Below are 23110 nucleotides of genomic sequence, written 5' to 3' on the forward strand. Positions count from 1 at the left end.
AAACGACTCGACGGCACATAACAACAACATATATATGCAATAGGAGAAATAAACTTTGAAGAGGATGTTGCTTAACAGCTTGTCATTCATGAAACCTGAGATTTGCGATAAAAACCATTCCAACATTATTTTTCCTCACAGTGAGAATTATACTTGGTTCTCAAAACTTGGTCTGTAGAAGTTTTCAAGGTTTCTTCATAAGAGTGAATACACCCTTTTGCTCAAGATAACAATTTTTCTCTACCACCCCGTCCCCTTCCAGGGATTCATAACTCATGAACAACACAAGGGTCCTTTCTATTAATTGGGGTGAATATTTTAAGTGAGAAAAGATGGGGAATAGGTGGCCTCTCCTTAGGTAGTCCTTGGACTTTGGGGTCAGGGTGAGATGACAGGTGTGAAAAAAAGTCACTTCTTGGGCAAATATGAGCTATACCGGCTGGTTTACGCCCAAGTATAACAGTCCAGAATGACTAATTCAAACAAAATGGAAAAGGAAGAGCCATGACTGTTAGAAAATATTTGTGAGAAGATAATCTTTGATTTTTAAAAATAAAAGGAAACGTGATCTAACTATGCAGTTAAACTGTACGTCAATTTTATATTTTAAATAGAAAAAAAATAATAAATGGGGCCCAAAAGCAAATGCACGCTCCACTGTTGTCCAGCCCTATTCATCCAGTGCGTGCGTTGGACCCTATGCATTGAGCTCTGCAGACGTTAATGCCACAGGTCTGGGTTGGGCCTTCGGCCAGAAAACTCCATAAGGATGATCAGTTCAAGGTGCCAATGACATTTCCAGACGTGTTCTGTGCTTTCAGGGACAGGGTGCCGGACTAGGCGTGTTGGGAGTCCCTATATGATACCTTTGACCCCTTGGACCGCAGTGCGATCCCAATCCCATCATGTCATCTTTTCTCAGTTGCATCCCTTCTCCACCCTTCTCTGTGTCTCCTGTTAAGAGTGGAAGGGAAAACAAACTCCCAAAGCCCACCAAACTGGGTTCATGTTTCCTCCATTGCCACTCTCGAGCATCTCTCCAGACACTGGCAGGCGGCGGGGCCGGTGCGTATGGGGCGGCTGCGGGAACGCGCGTCCTCCAGGCCCTGGCCGCCTGCGCGTCAGCATCCCGACGCACAAGGCCCGCAGCCCTCCGGCTCTCACCGAAAGCCGGATCCAGTTCGCAGGTCTAGCGGCTTGCAGGGGTCCTGCGGGCGGAAGTGAGAACGGAGGCGTGGGAGGAGGCTGCAGGCTGGGGGTTGGGATACCCTGCCTGCCTGACGCCGCCCGGAGCCGGGGACCTGGGACTGCGGCGGCCTTCCGACGCCAGGCACGCGCGAACTGGGCCTTTTTGCGTCGCTGCGGGGGACCATCAAAGCAGACTCGGCTGTGACTTTGGGGGAGATAGGCTGAGCCGCAGCCTGCGGGGCACGGAGGAAGGACTGTCTGGGGAGCTCCGCTGTGACCCAGATTGGCCGTGCGAGCGCCTTGACAGGCGCGGACCGCCCCCTCGCCTCCCTTGGCCCGGGCCGCCATCCCTAGGCGCGCACAACCCGGAACCCCCGCGAGTGCGTGGGGGCGGGGAAGAGAGCGGCAGATCTGGCGGGAAGCCCCTCAGCGCCCGGCCCCCCAGCCATGTCGGCCGAGGAGATGGTGCAGATCCGCCTAGAGGACCGCTGCTACCCGGTGAGCAAGAGGAAGCTCATCGAGCAGAGTGACTACTTCCGCGCCCTCTACCGCTCCGGCATGCGCGAGGCCCTGAGCCAGGAGCCCGGCGGCCCCGAGGTGCAGCAGCTGCGCGGCCTCAGCGCCCCGGGCCTGCGGCTGGTGCTGGACTTCATCAACGCCGGCGGGGCCCGCGAAGGCTGGCTCCTGGGCGCAAGAGGGGAGAAGGACGGAGGGGAGGATGAGGACATGGACGAGGCGAGCCTGCTGTCAGAGCTGGTGGAAGTGGCCTCCTTCCTGCAGGTTACCTCCCTGCTACAGCTGCTCTTGTCCCAGGTGCGGCTCAGCAATTGCCTGGAGATGTACCGTCTGGCGCAGGTGTATGGGCTGTCCGACCTGCAGGAGGCCTGCCTGCGCTTCATGGTCGTCCACTTCCACGAGGTGCTGTGCAAACCCCAGTTCCACCTCCTGGGGTCTCCTGCCCAAACCCCAGGGGACATCAGCCTAAAGCAGAGGCTGAGGGAGGCCCGGATGACTGGCACTCCAGTCCTCGTGGCCCTGGGGGACTTTTTGGGAGGACCTCTGGCCCCCCATCCTTACCAGGGTGAGCCCCCGTCCATGCTCAGGTACGAAGAAATGACTGAACGTTGGTTCCCGCTGGCCAACAACCTTCCTCCCGACCTGGTGAATGTTAGGGGCTATGGGTCTGCTATCTTGGACAACTACCTCTTCATAGTGGGCGGGTACAGGATCACAAGCCAGGAGATCTCTGCTGCTCATTCCTACAACCCAAGCACCAATGAGTGGCTCCAAGTGGCTTCCATGAACCAAAAGAGGTAAGCCCCCCAGAATAGCATTGTGTCGCCACCTAACCCCCCACATCCTTGTTTATGCACTCCACCAGTCCATACTGGGTAGTCAGAGCAGATTGTGCTGAAGTGGAAATGACATCTGTAAGAATGATTCTGGCCAACTTTCTAATGAATTAAGAACTTGCAAGCAAGAAGAGGTCTGGTGAGGTCAACCAGCTTGTAGGTATTGACAGTTTAGACAAAACATCTGCCTTTGTTTCTATCCTTGAGTAAAAAAAAAAAAAAAAAATATGTGGTTTCCTAGAAGGATACTTAATAAGGAAGTTAGTTGCTCTTTAGGGATTTTTTTTGTTGTTGTTGTTCCTTTTTTTTTTTTTTTAAGTTTTTTAGAATCTTGTCCTATTTATAATAGAACCTTTAACTCAAGCTTTGGGGGATTATTTTTTTTTTTTTCTTCTTTAATCACTTTCAGGTCTTTTCCATTTGCATTTCAGTACATGAGATATCTTTTTATTAGCAATATAGGATTGACTTTTGCTATTTTTATCCATCCTCCTCCTTTTTCCTTCTTTCCCAGACATCTATCACTATTGACCCAAAGTTTGCTCCTGGCAGTGGTAGTTTACAGGAATGCAAAGTTCCCACCCACCCCATTATTCTCCTTTCATATCCAGCGTGTCTTCCTACTATGAATATGAGTGACTTGAAAAAAAGAGAAGTCGGGGAGGAGTTTCAGGGGCTGAGTCGGAAAGATGTCAAAATAGGTATTGGAAAAGGAGAGTAAAGCGTAGGTGAAGGAAGAGATGGTGGGGAAGAAAGATAGTAGAGCTTAAGATGACTCAGAGTCATTAAGAAATAGGAGAGAAAACTAAAAAATCAATGTAACCCAAGAAAGGAACAAGAATACCGTTTTGCTGGTCCACCGTCTTTTTCCAGGACAAGCCCTGTCATGAAGGGAGTTCTCAGCTAGGCAAAGGAAAATCTGAGGAAGAATGGGAGGCCTTTATACATACAGATACTCTTGCTATTTAGGTATGTCTGACTATTGCTTACCCATTAATTTATGTAAATTTTTCCCGTATTTGTAAATAGAACTAAGCTTACATTCAATTAAGAACCTTATGCACCTGTTTAAATTCGTCTACAAATCTCACATAAAGACCAAGCAATAAACCCAGAAATGCTTGTATTTAGAACATCTGGGAGGCACTAGCAGCTGTGATCTCAGGTTGGTGGTTTGAATCCACACAGACACCTACATGAACAAGCTAATGATCTGCTTCTGAAAGGTCACAGTTGTGAAAACCCCATACTGTCTTTGACACATATTTTCTGGATTCAAGGCCCTCCCAGACTAGAGATTATTTAAGGCACATGGCCTTTATTTCTACTATACTAAAACATTTATTTTGCAAAGTGTTCATTCCTACTGGTGAAAATGAGACATAGTTACAATTTTAGAGAGCGCAAAAAAAAACCCTGGAAAAATTAAGAACCCAATAAAATATCACTCCTGTCTTGTCCTAAAGGCAATCAATACTCACCTCTGGAGTAGATTCAGATTTACAGCAACTCTCCATTGGGTTTCCTAGTGGCTTAGTGGTAAGGTGTAGCACTTCTAATCCAAAAGTAGGCAGTTTGAGTCCCTAACAGCTAGCTGTGCAGGAGAAAGATGGGCAGTCTCCTGTGTGAGTCACAGCCTTTGAAAATTCACTGGCGGGTGAGCTATGAGTGGATTCTAACTCAATGGCAATTACTTTGACTTTTGAACTCTTTTCTGAAAGGGATTATCCCTTGTTTGAAGAAACTTTATTGGAGGAACTAATGGATTAGTAGTGAAACACATAAAACACCTCTGAAAGCGATATATTATGGAGCTCTGGTGGCCTAATGTGTAAGAAATTGCACTGCCAGCATAAAGGCTTATAGTTCAAATCCACCAGGTGCTCTAGAAGAGGAAGATGGCAGTCCGCCTGTGTGATTTATTGTCTCTGAAAATTCACTGGAGGGTCAACTGTGAGTTGCTTCCAACTTGATAGCACATAACAACACAAACAATAAGTTAGCCTATCTCCTTTCCCTGTATTATTGTATTTTTTAATATCATTGGGAGGATACAAAAATTTTGATGTCAGAAGTGTTTATTTGAAATAGAAATTCTAAGAACTTTAACTGAAATAGGAGTAATCATTGGTCATGGTGATGACAAGACTAGGAGTGGAAGAGAGGAGTAAGTATCATCTTTATCATACTCCTGTCTACCTACTTCTATCATAATTTGTTACTCAGTACACCATTCACTATCCAGAGCTCCGTAAGTTTAACACAATCCTTAACAGGTCTTTTCTGCTCTCTTCATTGTCTCCCCTCAACCCAAAGAATACCCTTTTTTCCTCATAAATGTCCTTCAGGGAATGCTTGGATATGGGATGCTTGGGGAAATTGCAAAACTATAGAATTATAATGATAATAGTTGATATAAATTTTTAAATTTTTAATTATAAATACATTATATAAATATGTTATAAATACACTAATAGTGGTTAGCAGCAGGGCAGAATGCCTGTGTATGAACTTATTAATGTAGAGTGTTAACAATCCAATCCATTGCCATCAAGTCAGAACTACTCACAGCTGACCCTCCAGGAGGTTTTCAGAGACTGTAAACTCCATGGGCAGAGATGGCCCATCTTTCTCCTATGAAGCAGCTGTTCTATTGGAGCCTCCTGCCTTTGGATTCACAACTGCCTTACCTACTTGGCCACCAGAGCTCCCTATATTGGGTGTAGACCTTAAATGTATCTATACCCCGCCCACATTTGTAATTGATTAATACCACCAGTCGCCCTTGAACCAGTTCAGACTCCTGGAACCCGTATGTGTATCACAAAAGAACTATGCCCCGCAGGAGTTTTTTGTGTTTTTTTTTAGTTGTGATTTGAATGAATATTTACAAAACAAATTGATTGCTGTTCAACCATTTATTCATGTGTTATTATTCACGTGTTTTTAAGATTAAATATTCACATTGTAATTTCACTTTCCCCACTTTTTTCCTGCAGTCCCTATTTCCGTGAATCCTTCCTGCCTTCTAGGCTTTATCTTTGGGAAAATGCTACTCTTTTGATCTTCTGTGTTTAGTGCTTCTAAGGAGTGAGTGCCTCTCTGGTGGTAACTGTGTAAGTCTGTCTGTTGTTTGATTGCAAGGTGAGCCACGGGTGTGGGTTTTGTTCCAGATTTGAAAGGTGACTAAGGGCATATAGTCTCAAGGGTTCCACCAGTCTCTATCAGACCAGTAAGCCTGGTCATTTTAAGTTTATAAGTTTTGTTCCACACTTCATCTCACTATGCAGGATTTACTGTGATCCCTTTTAGATGATTTAATGTCATGGCCAGATACCGTCTAGTTAAGGTCTCAGAGTCTTGGAAGTTGAGGTTTGAGTGGTCTGTTAGCCCTTTGAAATAATATTTTTTCTTTCTTCTTTGTTCTGTGTAGGGAGAGTCCAGTAGTTGCAGCTTAGATAGCTGCTTGCAAGCTTTTAATACCCAAGAAACTACTTAGCACAGTAGGATATAGAAGAATGTCTTTGTTGAATGTGTTATGCCAATATGCCTTTTTAAATAACAGTGTATATTTTATTTTATATTTTTTTGCTTATAAGGTTTGCGTACATTGTGTTTCACACTATTCTTCATTAATATTGTATTTCGTGCAATTATTCCCATGGCATTATGTTTTATAAAATTAATTACCACTCAACCTTGCCCAGCATTACTCTGTCTTCACCTGGATCCTTCCCATTTCCTTCCCCCTCTCCCTCCACCTACCAAACTGTATAACCCTGTGGTTTTCCCTTTTTACATCCTCATCCCTCCATTCCTACCCCTTTACCCCTTGGGTTTCCATATATATTTTAATAGTTATCCTTCTATTTTTACAATATCTTGATGTTCCCTAAAGCTATGGTCCCAAGGATGCACAACTCATTCTTCAGAATGTTTGTTATGACTAGGAAGCTTGCTTGGCTTTGTCTTCTGTTGACTCTGCTTTTATGTGAGTATATTTATGGCATACCCAACACGAATGTAGAACTACCATGAATGTAGGCTTACCATCTGCTAAACCTGTCATAGGTTTAGTCCTTTTCACATGTTCATAGCTGTTCGTCTTGCAGATTAATATTTATTATTGCTAATAATGCAGTATTATATGTGTTTACTTTTTGGCAGTATTTCTTGTGTACTTGTTGAATTCTTCCCTTTCTTTAGTAATATTGTTCTAATCATCCCTTTACTATCTACTTTCCCTTCAACTATCTTAATCTATGTCTTTTTATCTATTCACTGTTTTTAATTTCCTCTTCCTTCTTCCATTCCTCCGATCTCTGATAATCCTGCAAGAATGGTTTTTTTCTGCATGTAAACCTTTCTTTAGCTTTTTATAAATGTTGTTATTATGTACTACTGAGTTGCCTGTGACTCATAGCAACCCCTATGTAGAGTAACTCTCTGAATCCTGCCCTATCCTGAGCCAGTGTTACTGTCTCCGACACACCTACCCTCATTACTCCAGTTACTTTATTGTGCCAATACATCTCATTCAGGGTCTTCCTCTTTGGTGTTGTCTCTTCACCCTTCCAAACATAATGTCCTTCTCCAAGGACTGGTTCCTCTTGACCGAGTGCCCAAAGTATGTGAGACAGAGTTTCAAAATCCTGGGATCCAAGGAGAAACTTGTTTTCACCCTCTCCATTACAGATCTGTTTGTTTTCTTGGTGGTCATGGCATGTCCAAGACTCTTCTCTAGCACCACAACTAAAACGCATCGATATTTCTTCTGTCATCCATACTTACTGTCCAGCTCTCTGATACAAAGCAAGTAATTGCAAAGACCATGTATTTTTATAATACTCACAAAATATTAGTACTTTTGTGACTTTCTACCTTCACTTAGCGTAATGTTCTCTAGGTTTATCCATGTCATTCGGTGTTTTATGAATTCCTTATTGTTTTTGATGTTGCATAGTGTTCCATTGTGCGTATGTTCCATAGTTTCTTTATCCATTCATCCAGTGATGGTCATCTGGATTGTTTCCATGTCTTTGCTATTGTAAACAATGCTACAATGAACATGGGTGTGTATACATATATCACTGTTGTAGCTCTTATGTCTTTAAGATGTGTACTTAGTAATAGGATCTGTATCAAATGATGTTTGTTTCCAGCTTTTTAAGGAAGTGCCAAATTACTTTACATAGAGGCTGTACCATTTTGTAGCCCTACCAACAGTGTAGGAGAGTTCCAGTCTTTCCACACCCTTGCTAGCATTTAGTGCCTTATTGACCTTAGCTCTTATTACTGGGATGAGATGAGATCTCATTGTTGTTTTGATTTGCATCTCTCTGATAGCCAGTGATCTTAGCATTTCTTCATGTGACTGTTGGCAGTGGGAATGTCTTCTTTGGTGAAGTACCTTTTCATGTCATCTGCCCAATTTTTATTGTTGTTGAGTGATTTGTCTTTTTCTTGTTAAGATATTGGTGCTTTCTATAAATTGTGAGATTAGTCCTTTGGCAGGTAGATCATTGCCAAATATTCCTTCCCACCCCCACCCCCGTCTGTGTGTTCTCTTTTAGAGAAGTATTTTGATATGCATAAGGAATTAATTTTTAGAAGGCCCTAATCATCTAGCTTATCCTTTGCTGATTGTACTTTTTCAGCTATGCTTAATAGTCTATTTATGTTGTAGTTTAGGGGTTTGTAAGTTTGCCCTTATTTTTTCTTTGATAATCTTTATAGTTTTAGGCTTTATGTTCAATCCTTCTTGCTCTGTCTTAAGTTTGTTTTGTATATGGTGTGAAGTATGTGTGTATTCCTTGAAGTATCTTTTCATGTCCTCTGCTCAGTTTTTGTCTTTTTCTTGTTGAGGTGTTGAAGTTTTCTGCAAATACCCAACTTTACCAACACTGTTAAAGAGGCTGTCTTTTCCCTCACATAATGGATTTCTTCTCTTTTCAGATGTCCATGGTCACTGGATTTACTTCTGGATTCTCAGTTATATCCATCTCAATCATATGCCACAATCAGGCTGATTTGATATTGTGACTGCTAAGCAGGTTTTGAGTTCCTACGTTGTTTTACTTCTTCAGCAGTGCTTGTCTTATCCAAAGTTGGATATGGTGTTTTCGATTTATGTAAAGTTAGTGATTACTTTTCCTCATCTATTTAAAGAATGATGATGGAGTCTGGATTGTGATTGCATTTTATCTGTACGTTGCTGCTTTTGGGAGAATTGACACTTCCACAGTTATAAATTTTATATGCTATGAGCATAATAATATTCTTCTAATTAGTGTAGATCATTTTTTGGATTTTTTTTTGTGGCATTTTGTAGTTTTCTCTGTATAGGTCTTTTATATATCTATATATTTATTTTTAGTATTTCATCATTATATATGATATTATTTTCCTTTAGAGAGTTCTTTCTCTTATTGTAGAGGAATCTGACAGATTATTGTATGTTTTTCTTATACACTGAAACTAATGGAATCTTTCAATTAGTTCCAATAATTTTCTCATTGAGAATTTGGGATTTTCTGTAGGTAGGACTTTATCATCCACAAATAGAAATAGTTTTATTTCTTTGCTATTTTGGATGCCTTTTATTTCCTTTTTTGTCTAATTGCTCTGGCTAGGACTTCCAGTATAATATTGACCAGAAGTGGTGATAAAGGGCATCCTTGCCTAGCTCCTGCTCACCAAGGGAAGGCTTTCAATCTTTCTTTCTCTGTTGAAAATAATGTTGGCTGTTGGATTTTTACATATGCTCTAAATTATGCTTAAGAATTTTTCTTCTCATTTGCTTGAGCATTTTTATCGGGAAAGGGTGTTGAGTTTGTCAGATGTCTTCAGCATCAATTGATCATGTGATTCGTTTCCTTTGTTTTGTTTCTGTGGGAGGTTACACTGGGTTTTTTTCTTACATTGAGCACTCTTGCATCCTTAGTGTAATTTTCTCTTGACCATGATGATGTTTTGGGTTTGTTTTTTAACTGTTGGATTCTATTAGCTAGGATTTTGTGAAAATATATCGTATGTCTATGGTTGTGAAAGATATTTGTTTTTAATTTCCTTTTTTTAGTGATGTCTCTTCTTAGCTTTGTCATCAGTGTGCTCCATAGGGTTTTTAGTACTTGATTTTTTTAGAAATAATCACCAGGCCTTTCTTTGGAAAGAAAGTCTACTTCAAGGGAGACTTGAACTTTCAATCTTTGAATTAGTAGCTAATTGAGTTAATGGTTTACACCATTCAGAGATTCTGTAAAATTGCTTAATTCTACAGCAGTAGGTTTTTATTGGTATGAGTGCTAATTTTTAGCAGTTATTATTTCTACTTAGCATTATACCGTATTTGAAGTTTTTCCATATTACCAAATGTAGTCCATTTTATTCCTTTTTTGGTTACATAATATTCTAGTCAGTTGATGTACCGTTCCTTTATTTTTGAATATTTAGCCATTTCCTCATTAATAAATATTTAAGCCCCTTCCACTTGCACTATAAGTAATCTTTTTTCTTTTACTATAAGTAATCTTATATTGGCCATTCTGGGATATACGTGTGCATCATAGGAGTCATATATGAGTTAGCCAGTATGGCAAATCTAAACTTTTGGTAGCTCTGGTCAAATTACCTATCACAATTTGTTCTAATCCTTTACCTATAAATAGTGCTTGAGGTTGCCAGTTCCTCATCTTCTTGCCAAGGCAAAATAATATTTAACTTTTTGCCAGTCTACTATGTAGAAACCACATTGTAAATTTCATGATTGTAAATCTCTCATGATTAAATGAGAGATTGATGTTCTCATGTGTTTACTGATCCATGCATTTCTTTCTCATTTGGTTTTGACATTCATTTTGTTTTTTCAAACTGAGGTATCGTTTTCCTGTTCATTTTAGAAGTTGAAGTTCTTTTTCAGAATACAAATATTAATTTTTTTTTCTCTTATATAGTGTTACACAGATCTTCCTCCTGCTTTTGTTTTATGAGAAGTAAAAAAGGAAATATTGAAAGTGACCAGAGAGTTAAAGTGAGTGACTGGAGAGGAGGTGGGAGTTAGGGTAATCAGAGAGCTGTGAGCCCACCACAGAGGGCCCCACTTCTCAGCCACAGACAGTGATTGCCAAGTGGAAATGAGGTGGTGTTGCCAGACATCTGGCTTTGTATGTGTAATATCTTGATTTTTTTAAAAATATTGGCAACCTACTTGATTCAAAACAAATTACTTTGTGGACCAAATAGTGTAGCGCTGTTCTGCTCTTGTGGCCCACTGGTTTTGGACTTCAGGTTTATGTTGTTACTGTTGTTGTGTGCCATCAAGTCAGAACTGACTCATAGTTGTCTCCCCAGTAGATTTTTAGAGGCAGTTAATTGGACAGAGATTACCCATCCTTTTCCCATGGAGCAGGTGGTGGTTTCAAACTTCATGTCTTTGAGATTGCAGCGCAGGTTCCCAGCATTAGACCACCAGAACTCCCTTTAGGGTTATGTTGTTGTTGATGTTTTGTGCCATCAAGCCTGTGACTCCTAGAGACCCTGTGTATAACAGCCCTAAACCTTGCTCTATTCTGTGCCGTTCTTATTGTCTCCAACACACTTTCCCCCCTTTACCCCAGTCATCAATCCATCTCATGGAGGGTCTTCCTCTCCTTCACCGTCCCTCCACCCTCCCAAGCATGATATCCCTCTCCAGGGATTAATCTCAGCTTGCAACATGCCCAAAGTATGCCAGATGAAGTTTCAGAATCCTTGCCTCCAAGGAGCAGTCTGGTTATAGGGCCGTTTCATTCTTTCTCCCCTTAGATTTATTATATTATCCTATGAACTATGTGTCTTACACAGAAAGGGCTTCTATCAGGCAAGAAAATGAAATTATCCAACTAGCTGGTGTTAAAGTTCTATCTAGTTTATAGTGCTGCCTTTTTATAGTTAGATCTTGAACATTTGGAATTTATTTTCCTATAATGTATAATGTAATGATGTAACACTTTTCTAAATTTTACAATAAATTCAGTTCTTCTTGTGACAATGTGCAAAACTAGTTGTCATGTGCTTGTTTTCCTCTTTCCAAATATTGGTCATTCCTGTCAGTGTCACTACTGTCATCCTACTCAAAGTCGCTGTCTCTTGTCAAGACTGCTGATAAACTCCAGCAGCTACTTGCTACCTTTACCTTTGGCTTTTATACAGTGGCTTACTTACCTAGTGTATTTCTGACAAGTCCCACTAGCAAGTGATTTGAACAGATTATTTTCTCACCGTTTAGGAGGTTAGAAGTCCGATTTCAGGGTACTGGTTCGAAAGGCTTTCCCTCTCTGTTGGTCCTGGAGGAAAGTCCTTTACTCTTTTTTAACTTTTCTCTTCCCTGCAGTATATGGCTTGGCATCTTTCTTTCCCTATTTTTCCTTCTAATTGATTAATCTATTTTTATGTTGGAAAAAAATGTTGATTTAAGACAGACTCTATGATTCTGTCTTATTCCCATAAAAAAGAACACCCATTCCCAAATGGGGCAGTGTGTTGTTGCTGTTGTCATCAGGTCGGCCATGATGCATAGCTACCCTGTGAACAACAGGTGAGCCTTGCTCTGTCCTGCACTGTCCTCGTGATCTGTGTTATGCCCAAGCCCATTGTGGAAATCACTGTTGGCCCATCTCATTGAGGATCTGCCTCTCTCCTTCTGGCCTTCCACTTTCCCCAGCATGATCTCTCTCTCTCTCTCCAAGGACTGATTCCTTCTGCAGATATGCCCAGAGTAAGTGAGGTGACATTTCATCATCCTTGCCATTAAGGAGCATGCGGGTTGCACTTCCTCCAAGACAGATGGGATTTTTTTTGGCAGTCAGTGGGACAGTCAGTCCTCTTATTCAGCTGCACAATTCATAGGCACCAATTCTTCTGCCATCCTTACTCATCGTCCAGCTTTCCTATGCATAGGAGGTAATTGAAAAGACCATGGCTTGGACCAGATACACCTTAGTCTTTAAATTGACATTGTTGCTCTTTAGTGCTTTGGAGAGGTCCTTGAGAGCAGACTTCCCCAGTATAACATGTCTTTTGATTTTTAAAAATTTATTCTTTTTTTTTTTTTTTACTTCAAAATCACAGGGAAACTATCCATATGTTAGCTATAAAGTGTACTCTATATTTTCAAGCTCTGACCAAATCCAAATACACAAGGCAGGCCACTTTATTGCTGGCAACATTCGTGGAAGGGCCAGGTTCATTATAAAAGACAGCAAGTTTAACTGGAAATTAGAGAGAAACTGCCCCCCCCCCCCACATATCAGAAAAATTATGCAAGTCAAGCAGCAATCCTTTCCCTTTCAGTACAAAGGAATTATAGAAGATTGGCTTGCATGTTGAGCGACCTCACATTAGAGTGCATAGCCTCTTGGCATCAAGGCTGGCATCTGTGAAGAGTGAACTTCAGAAAAGCATTCAGTGAGCATTTTATCTCCTGCATTATAGATTTCACCTTAGGCAGTCTCTTCCAATATTTTATGCTCAAATAACAGTCTGCAAACAACAGTAGTACGCATTTCTTCTCTTTGACTGTCCAGGTAGTAATTCAGAATCGTAAAGGGGCTTCCCAAGTGCAGGCAGGAATTCCTTGCCCCAGAATAACTCCAGAATGTCACAAAACTAGATAAAAGCAGCAACTAACGCTGCTTCAGCTTCTTGGCCTTTTGACATGTTAGCATTTCTTCTTCATTGTTTCATTTCTTCCAAGTCCTCTTGCATGCCTAGTCCTTTTGTATACTTTTTGATTCTTCTGCCATTCTTTCAACTCCTTTCCATGTAATGTGAGGTAACGTGAGGCATTATAACATTCATCTTTGTATTTTTTTATCATAGCCAAATATTTCTCAAAGGTGCTTTGAAATTTCTTCCTGAGATTCTCTTTCATCATCAGTAAAATCTTCCATGTCAGGCATACCCATCATCATCTTTTCCACATCTTAGTAGTCTCAGTGGCTTTTGTAACCAGGAAAGGGGAGCCTTTGAAGACCTTGAGCAGATCTGTAGTCAGATAGAGGATGTGTTCTATTCATCTGTTCATTGCTGGATTGGCTAATAATATTCTTGGAAGAAGTTGTTTCTGAAACAGCCGTGCATTTGGGCTTTATGGGAGCACCTGAAGTACCAACTATTTGCCCACATCTCCTGCTACTTACTGGTCTACTGAGAATCTGTCCAAGCCACTTTCTGATAGTCCAGGCCTGCCAACTGGCTGCTGAGGAGGGCCTGAGCCACCCTTTGGTTATTGAAAGTCATGCAGCCTGCTCACGGGAAACTCAGGGCCACCGTTGCTGCCTATAGGTCTCCCAGAACCATTTGAGCCACTGATGGGTTGCCCAGGACCACTGACTGTCCAAGTGTAGGAATGTAAGTCACTAGCCAGTCTCTTGGTCCCATTGACTGATCGCTCGGACCCTCCACTGGAGGTGCCATTCTGGCACTTGGACACAAGGCTGGAGGTAGTAGTAAGTCAAGCAGTTCCTGTGCTGGGCTGCCAAGAGGCTGAGCTGGAGCTGCTGCCCGAATACTGGACACCTGTTGTTTTGGGTGATCACGGGCATAGGCCTGGAATGGCTAGGATGGGAAAGTTGTCATTGTTGTTACATGCTGTAGAGTTGCCTGCAACTCATAACAGCCCTGTGTACAGCAACTCTGTAAACTGCCCTGTCCTGAGCCAGTCTGACTCCAATACACTTATCTCCATTGACACAGTTACTGTATCAACCCATCTCATCCGGGGTGTTTCTCTCTTGTGCTGCCCCTCCACCCTTCTGAGCATGATGTCCTTCTCCAAAGGCCTATCCCTCCTGGCCACATGTCCAAAGTAAGTAAGACGGAGCTTCAAAATGCTAGCCTCCAAAGTTTAACAGCGCAGCAAGTAATAAATGTTGGAGAAGATGTGGCGAGACAGAAACACTTATACATTGGTGGTGGGATTGTAAAATGGTACAACCACTCTGGAAGCCAGTTTGGCACTTCCTCAAAAAGCTGAACATAGAAATTCCGTATGACCCAGTCATTCCACTGCTTGGAAAATACCCTGAGAATATGAGTACCGAGGCACAAACTGAGATTTGTACACTAATGTTCATAGCACCAATATTCACCGTCACAAGAATATGGAAATAGCCCAGATGTCCAGCCACAAATGAGTGGATTGAGAAATTATGATACATTCACACAATGGAATATGCAACACACAGGAGCAATGATTTTTGTAAATTATTACCTAACTTGGGGGGGACTGGAAAGCATTGTGCTGTGTGAATGGACTCAATCCCACAAGGATAAATATTGGATAAAACCATTATTGTAGAATGACTATAAGGATCCAAGAGGGGTGGGAGACCTTGGAAGCAGAGGAATGAGGATGTGCAGGGGGAGGGGGATTAATCATGGGGTTGTACAATTTGATGGGTGGGGGGTGAGGGAAATTTAAAGAATTTGTTCTTGAAAACAATGTATTCAAATTTTAGAAATAAACTAGTAGAAAACAACAACAACAGCAACAAAAAATCCTAGCCTCCAAGGAGGTTTCACCCTCTCCAAAGAGACCTATTTGTTTTCTTGGCGAGCCATGGTATGTTCAAGACTCATAGCCAGCACCACAGCTCAAAGGCATCAATCTTTCTTCTGTTATCCTTCATCATTATCTAGCTCTCTGATGCATAGCAAGTAATTGTGAAGACCATGACCTGGATCAGGCGCACCTTAGTCTCTAGACATCATTGCTTCTCAATACTCTATAAAGGTCCAGCGTAGCTGATGAATTCAAACCACTGGCCTTTTGCTTAGAGGTCCAGTGTTTTTGGACACTGCCACAAATGTCCTTATTTGATGGTACTGTACTGCATTTTCAGATTTCACTGTTTGTGCCTCAGTTTCATAGCCTTTATGTCCAGCATTTGTCTTGCTGAGCTTTCAGAACAGATGTCAGTGACGCCTTAAGGTGGAGTTCAAGTGATGAGACAAGTCAGAGTGGCACCTTGAATGAGATTGTTCCTAGATAATGCATCCAGTCCAGATTCTGTGCTGGAGAATGTTCAGGACCTTAGACTAGGAAGGTTGATTCTCTTCTAGCCTCCAGTTAATCCAGCAGCATACATTTATCTTGATTCATGATTTTAAAAAATCTGCCATGTGTTAAAGGAACCCTAGTGTCCTAGTGTGTTATATGTTGGGCTGCTAACTGAAAAGTTGTTGGTTTGAATCCACCAACCTCTCCTCAGGATAAAGATGAACAGTCACTTTCATAAAGTCTTGACAGCCTGGTAGATGGTTGCTATGAGCCTGAATCATAGCAGTGAATTTTGAGTTTTAAGTTTATACTCTGAAGAAAATGGTGCTTTATGACTAGCAGTGAATGAAAAACAAAACAAAACAAAAATGTATAATGCTGAGCCCGTATGTTTGAAAATACCTAGATTACTACAAAACACACAAGAGTATACCGAAATCCAGGTATGCAACACTGCCTCTTGGTCATGCATGGATTTGATCTCAGGAATGTCAGGGCCTAACTTAGGACATGTGAAAGCTCGTGGGATCACAGAATTGTTCTTTCCCTCCTCACTCTATCTAATAGGGATGCCTTCCAACAGCTGGTCGCCATTGCAACAGGTTGTCTGCTTATACCATTTCTGCAGTTGTTTTTGGTCTCCTTAATCTTTTGCATTGGGAATGGAGTCGAGTCTGTGAAGACAGCTTGACTCTGAAAGACCCTTGACAAACAGTAATCTCCTGGCAAAACTGACACTGTAGTTGGCAGCACTAGTATTTCTTAGGTTTCCCTCTCACCTCTGAACTAAAGCTTAGTATTTTTAGAACCTGTCTAGGCTTCTGAAAAGGATGGTGAAGCTTCATCTTAGGTACTGTGGGCGTATTTTCAGGAAGAATCAATCTTTGGAGAGAAATAACCTTCTGGGAGAGGTAGAGGATCAGAGAAGGCAACGACTTTCGGTGAGCTAGATTGATACAGTGACTGCCACAGTGGGCTTGTGCATGACAGGGATAATGAGGTTGATCAGGATACGGCCGGTTCAGTGCTGTTGTTCATAGGGTAACTTGGAGTCATAGTTGGCTGGATGGCACTTCAGCAGCCACCCTTCATTTTCACTTTGGCCAAAAGTTCAGCTTACTTTGTGCACTAGGGTTTCTCAGAGGAGAAAGTCGGAGGCAGTAGTGACCACATCTCTTTTCTGATATTTCCCTGTATTCTCTTCCCGTTCTCCACCAAACCACCCAAACTCACTGGCCTTGAGTCGGGTCTGATGGATGGCAGCCTTCCCTCAGGTTTCTGAGGCTATACGTTTCTACAGGAGCAGATTACTTCATCTCTTTCCCATGGAGCGGTTGGTGGGTGTGAACTGCTAATCTGCAGGTTAGCTGAACACGTAAAACTATGCCATTGTGCAGAGAAATAATAGAGGGTGGGCAGTGAAAAGGAAAAAGAAGAAACAAATGACCTGCCTCTCCCGAGGACTGTACAGTCACCTCTGAGTGGGTCTTGGTATTTCACTTTAGTTTCTACTCTAATGGTGACAGACTTCTCTAGATAGCTAGTTACAACAGTGGTTGGTGTTTATTGAGCTTTTACTGTGGGCTGAGAATTATGGTTGCTACTTTAAGATATAACTTCTTTATATGTTAGTAGGAGCTCTAGTGGCCTGATGAGAGGCTGGGCTGCAATCCTGAAGGCACTCAGTTTGAATCCACCAGCTGCTCTGAGGGAGGAGGGTGGACCATCTCCTTCCATCTGGTTAACTGCCTCTGAAAACCCACTGGAGGGTCAGCTATGGGTCAGTTCCGACTCAATGGCACAACAACAATGTGTTCATACCATCCCTGTAAGTTAGATAATATCTGTCACAGGCCCCATTTACATAATGAAACTCAGTTCAAATAATCGTGTGGACAGGTGCAAGGCTGGCATTTTGACCTTATCTGCTTAGATCTCTGTATTGTCTTTATCCATTTGTGTATTTGGGGAAAAAAACCCAAACCAAACAAACAAAACCAGCTCCATTGGCTTGGACTCCTAACAACCCACTGTGTGTTAGAACATGCTCTGTAGGGCTTTCAATGATGTGTTTTCACAAATAGATCATCTGGCTTCCCCTCCAGCCTCCATTCCCCAAGGTACCTTTGGATGGACTTGATCTTTCCACCTTTTGGTTAGCAAGTAAAAATGTTAAGTAATTGCACAGTCCATGGATTCCAACTCCTGGTAACCCTGTAGGACAGAGAAGAGCATCTCTAGGGTTTCGAAGGCTGTAATCTTTTTTTACCTGTGGCCGGTGAGCTTGAACCATGCATTGGGCACTTAAACACTGTGTCATGAGCGCTCCCAACATTTGTATATGTGGTTGTTGTGTCCCATCAGGTCGGAACCAGTGCATAGCTGATCCTCTAGTGAGTTTTCAGAGGCAGTCATTTGCCTGGGAGGAGTTTGTCCATCTTTCTCCTGCAGAGCAGCTGGTGGATTCAAACTGTGTATCTTTGTATTAGCAGCAGAATTCCTTACTGTTACGCTACCACAGCGGTTGTTAATTGTTGGGGTTGGTGGTTAATTATACACTGATATTTAACATGTTTACCTAATTTTTCTCACCTGTAGTTCTGTTTGCTGCAGGCCAATCAGGTGTGCATCTACCACAGATTGTAATTTAACTTTAAATTTTTTTTCTGCTTTGTGTTTACAGTGTATATCAGGGATCTGCATTAAGAAAATACTGAGGTTAATTTATTATATTAATTTTTTAAATATTTTAGTGAAGGTTTACAAGTCATGTTGGGTTTTTCTTATGATACGTAGATATTTTGTTTTACAGCATTAGTTTCCATTGATTAATATAATTAATTAATGGCAGTACGTAAACTCTGTTTTGTGCTGTTTAATGAGGCTGCATTTTGTAATTTGTAAAAGTAATTAAAATCTTAGGTTCATTCTATTAACATTCAGAAGGTGAAGAGTGGAAGAGTTATTTTCAGAAAGTTGGAAATGGGCCGTTAAGTGGTGAGACTTTGTGGATGAGAGAGCACTTTGTACCGAGATCCAGGGCACATCCAGCGGCTTTTGCAGTTGACAGATGAGAAAACCGACCCTCCTGAAGTTAAGAAACTTGGGCTTATGACACGCAGAAAAGAAATCCCTACAACCCAATAGGGGGTGGCCTCTTTCTGCAAGTGTTGGTACCTTTTTCAGCTCTTAGTGGTTGCCAGGGATTGTGCTCTTTTCGTCCTCACTTCACAAATGGGGAAACCGAGGCTCAGAGATGTTTAGTAACTTGCCTAGGGTCACACAGCTGTTGAATCACAGAGTTGAGGTTTTTCTATGTAAGTATGGATTCAAAATCCTATGAAATATCACACTTCATTAAATGGACTGTTTTTAGGAAGCAGTTTTCTTAAAAAACAAGTTCAACATTGAAAGGTATTTCTCCCTCCCCCCCATCCCAATGAATTTGAGCATGTTTGGGGTCTGGAGCAGAGGAATTATTTTCTTTTACCTGCATATTCAATTCAGTCTCAGAAAGAACCCCTTACATGTCTACTTAAGACAAATGATGATGCTGGGTAAATAGTAAAAATGGTTTTGATCTTACAAAATTTACTATCTGTGTAACTTTTGGGACCAAAAACAAATTGTGGGCTGGTAAATTTTAGTGCTTATTTACAGATTTTATTTCCTTTGGTTCCACAAATTTTTACATACAGAGAGGACATCATGGTCAGATTTTAAGGCCCATTGGCAGCAGAAAATAACCAACATGAATCAAAGACCCCCCAGTAACTACCACCCTGGTGTAGTCTGTTGACTTGAAAAAATGAATGACTGGCGAGGTCTAACAGACAATAGGAGGTTCTTGAGGAAGAGAAGTCTGTTTACTCTTTGATTTGAAAAACAAAACTGTAAAAACTCATTTAAGTGTAACATTTTCGGTGCCTTAATACATCTTGATTTTTCAGTTAGTAGCTCTTAACAGCAATATATTATTGCATTTTACCATCTCGTACATTGCAGATGTGAAATTTTTTATTTTTTTTTTTTAAGCTGAAGGTTGTCATAACCCTGTTTGGGCAAGTCTGTCGGTGCCATTTTTCCAGCATGGTGTGCTAACTTCATGTCTCTTGTGGCACATTTTGGTAATTTTTACAATATTTAAAATCCTTTATAATACTATTTTCTATACACTTAGTAGACGTCAGTGCAGTGCCAGTTTAAAGAACAAGGTGTGCTTGACCCAGTTCATGGTATTTTTCACTCGTTTCCCATGCATCTGTAAGTTGAAAAATGAATAAGGAAGACTGAAGAAGAATCTAGGCATTTGATTTGTGGTGCTGGAGAAGAGTATTAAATACAGTCTTCACTGCCCAAAGAACAAAAAGTTTGTCTTGGAGGAAGTTCAATCAGAGTGCTCCTTAATGACAAGGATGGTGAGACTTTGCCTCATGTACTTTGGGCACGTGGTCAGAAAGGTTAGCCCTTGGAAAAAGACATCATCCTGGGAGAAAGAGAAGACCCTTAATGAGGTGGTTTAATAGAGTAACTACAAGGATGTGCTTGAACATGAAGGAGACTGTGAGAATGTTGTGGAAAGGGGCAAGGCCAGGTCTGTTGTTCATAAGGTCTCTGTGAGTCATCGTCAACTTGCTGACATCTAGCAAGTGTAAGGCAATATTTATATGCATTAGAAAATGAAAAAAGACATTTGTGTGACTTGGTTTGTGGAGATACTCAGAGTATTGATGTGTTTGGGAATGGAGCCCAGCATTTCTCTGAGATACGCCTATGTATTTTTTGTATGCTGTCATGTATCAGTGTCTATTGACCATCTGTTAGGAAGTAAAGGAGCCCAGGTGGCATAGTAGGTCATGGTTGGATTGTTAACCTGAAAGTCAGCAGTTTGAATTCCTTGCCTGCTCCTCTGGGGAAACTTGAGCTTTGGAAGCCTGATGAAGAGTTTGAAATCAATTCACACAGTGTATTTGGTTTTGTCTCTTTGTGAGGAGATAGAGCATGGACTACTTTGTTCACTATTTCTTCATCTACCTTCTTACATATTTTATTATTGCATGTGTCCTTTGTAGTCTCTACCTTCCCAGAGAAGACCCTCAATGAGATGGATTGGCACAGTGACGGCACAATGGCCTTGAGCGTCTCGGAGCTTATGGGGTTGGCACAGGATAGAGCAAGGCTGTGTTCTTTTGTTCATGGGGTCACTATGAGTCATAGTCTACTTGATGACACTTAACAATTCTTGTTGTTGTTGTTGTGTGCCATCAAGTTGGAACCGACACATTACTGACCCTACAGGCAATAAATTGGAGAAGATTGTCCATCTTCCTGTTGAGGAGTAGCTGGTAGATTTGAACTGTGTGCCTTTGGGATTGTAGCACACTTCCTTACCACTAAGCCACTAGAGTTTTTATCCATTGTATTTATTTTTTCAATTTTATTTTATTCTTTTTTGTGTGTACTGTCAAATTGGATCTGACTGGTACAAGAGGAGATTGTCCCTCATTCTCTAGCAGAGCATCTGGTGGATTTGAACTGCCTATCTCTGGGATTGCAGTACAGTTTCTTGCCACTAGGCCACCAGAGCTCCCTTACCCATTGTGAAATATAATTTCTTAAGAAATTACCATGCTTCCAAATTCACTTCTTTATTCCAACTTTGTTTTTTATTTCAAACAGTGGAAAACTGAGAAAATGATAGTATCTTAGCTTTTTTTTGTCATGCTTTCTGGTAGACAATTTATTTTAATCTTTACCACATCCCTATGATAGGAGAAGAGAAAGTTAAGTGAGATTGTACAAGAGTCAGAGAGCTTATTATCAGCAGAGCTGGGACCAATGCAAGGGCCTCTTGTCTGTGCTGGTCTTATGCTGCTACTTTATCCTTTGGCAAACTCAAGACAGACTTATCATCTCATAGCACTGTGACCCAACAGGCTCGGATTTTATCCTTGGCTATCAAGACTTTGCAACACTAAAACAAATGAAATTTGTCTTACTTTTCAATTGAGATGTCACTGAGGCTTTTAACTAATCTTTGAAGCTGATAAGCATGCTTAATTCTATTCCTCTCTGGCTAGAAAACGTTGGCTTTCTCTTTGTAATGATTTTGTTATGAAGGATGAACATTTGCTGATAAAAGTATTTGTTAACATGTTCAAATACCCTAAGAATGCTGGAGCAGGACCTTTTTTCTTATTTCTGCCTTTATTTCCCCCTATCTTCTGTGGAGCAGTATGTAAGTTGATCTTGTACTGGAGGAAGATGAGCAGTCTCCTCCTGTGCTGTTTAGAGCCCCTGAAAACTTGGTGGAGGGTCAGCTGTGAGTTGGTTCTGAGTCCACGGCAATGAATTTTGAGTGTGTTGGAAGAAGAAGGGCAGGCTGCCTGCTCAGGGAAGTCATGGTGAAAGAGTTCGCCAAGCTCACCCTTTACCAACCGCTCTTTACGTATGTCTTTAGCTGTTTACCTGTGTTGACACCGCTGGTTTATATGAAAACCAGCACCTTCCCATTTGGTGGGAAGAATGAGAACAGCACTGTGAAAGAGGCAAGCTTTCCTGCTTTTCCACTTGCATCTGCCCCTGAAAGTAATACTGGGCTGAGCAAGATTAGAACTTCTGACACTGACTTGCTTATCTTCACCTGCTTAACTGTTATAGATGCTCTACTTTGTAGGCTCTTGGGGTAGGGGACAGGAATATAATTTGTGAAGCCATTGATTCCTTTGTCTTCAGGCACGATGACACTGCTTGGAATGCTAATTTTCTCCAATTACTGAAGATTCCATACTTGAGTTCAGCAAATCCCATCACTATACTTGATAATGATCAAAAGAACTGACTTTTTGGACCCTTCTGTCTCTCTTTCAGGTCCAACTTCAAACTTGTGGCTGTTAATTCAAAACTGTATGCCATCGGTGGGCAGGCTGTTTCTAACGTTGAATGTTACAATCCAGAACAGGATGCGTGGAATTTTGTGGCACCTTTGCCGAATCCTCTGGCTGAGTTCTCCGCGTGTGAGTGCCAAGGGAATATTTATGTCATTGGAGGATATACTACCAGAGGTAAGTGAAGGGCCAGGTAAGTGGTACACTGTGTCTAAGCTGCGGCCACCTGGGAAGGATGGGAGAGCCAGGGAAACACTCCAGGGGATGTGATTGTGTGCATTCCACACTATACATTCATATATGTGGAAGAAGGAGAGTGTAGTGCTTGGTGCAGGAGAGCTTTTGCCGACCTGGTAAGAGCATGAAAATTGAATTGCGGGGGAGGGACGGTGAAGAAAATCTGCACGTTCTCCCTGCTTCTGAAAATCCACCTTTGTGGTTAGCCTCTGATCTTTAGAGACTGTTCTAGTCCCTCAGCTGCTCTCTGAGGTTGGGTAGATCTTTGGAGGACTGTATTATATAGTTATTCCCATCCTCTCTCAGAAACATCCCTGTTCACCAATGGAATTTCATGCTAGAGCCACCTCCACGCTGTGTGTCCCTCCTTTCTCCAGCAGATAGGTTCCATAGACACCTTTCTTCCC

The 23110-nt window shown here is 41.6% G+C and overlaps 1 protein-coding gene across 1 annotated transcript in view; it reads left to right on the forward strand.

Moving 5' to 3' along the window:
- Positions 1–1567: 1567 nt before the first annotated feature.
- KLHL42 (kelch-like family member 42) overlaps positions 1568–23110 on the forward strand; it is a 30400-nt gene continuing 8857 nt past the window's right edge. Inside the window, exons 1-2 of the mRNA XM_006895066.1 lie at positions 1568–2501; positions 22450–22643. Coding sequence (XP_006895128.1) covers positions 1636–2501; positions 22450–22643 — 1060 coding nt within the window. The 5' untranslated portion in view covers positions 1568–1635. The remainder of the gene's footprint in view (positions 2502–22449; positions 22644–23110) is intronic.

This window comes from Elephantulus edwardii, unplaced genomic scaffold (genome assembly GCF_000299155.1).
Source record: "Elephantulus edwardii isolate Elephantulus edwardi_28Jun2011 unplaced genomic scaffold, EleEdw1.0 scaffold00157, whole genome shotgun sequence".
Lineage (NCBI taxonomy): Eukaryota > Metazoa > Chordata > Mammalia > Macroscelidea > Macroscelididae > Elephantulus > Elephantulus edwardii.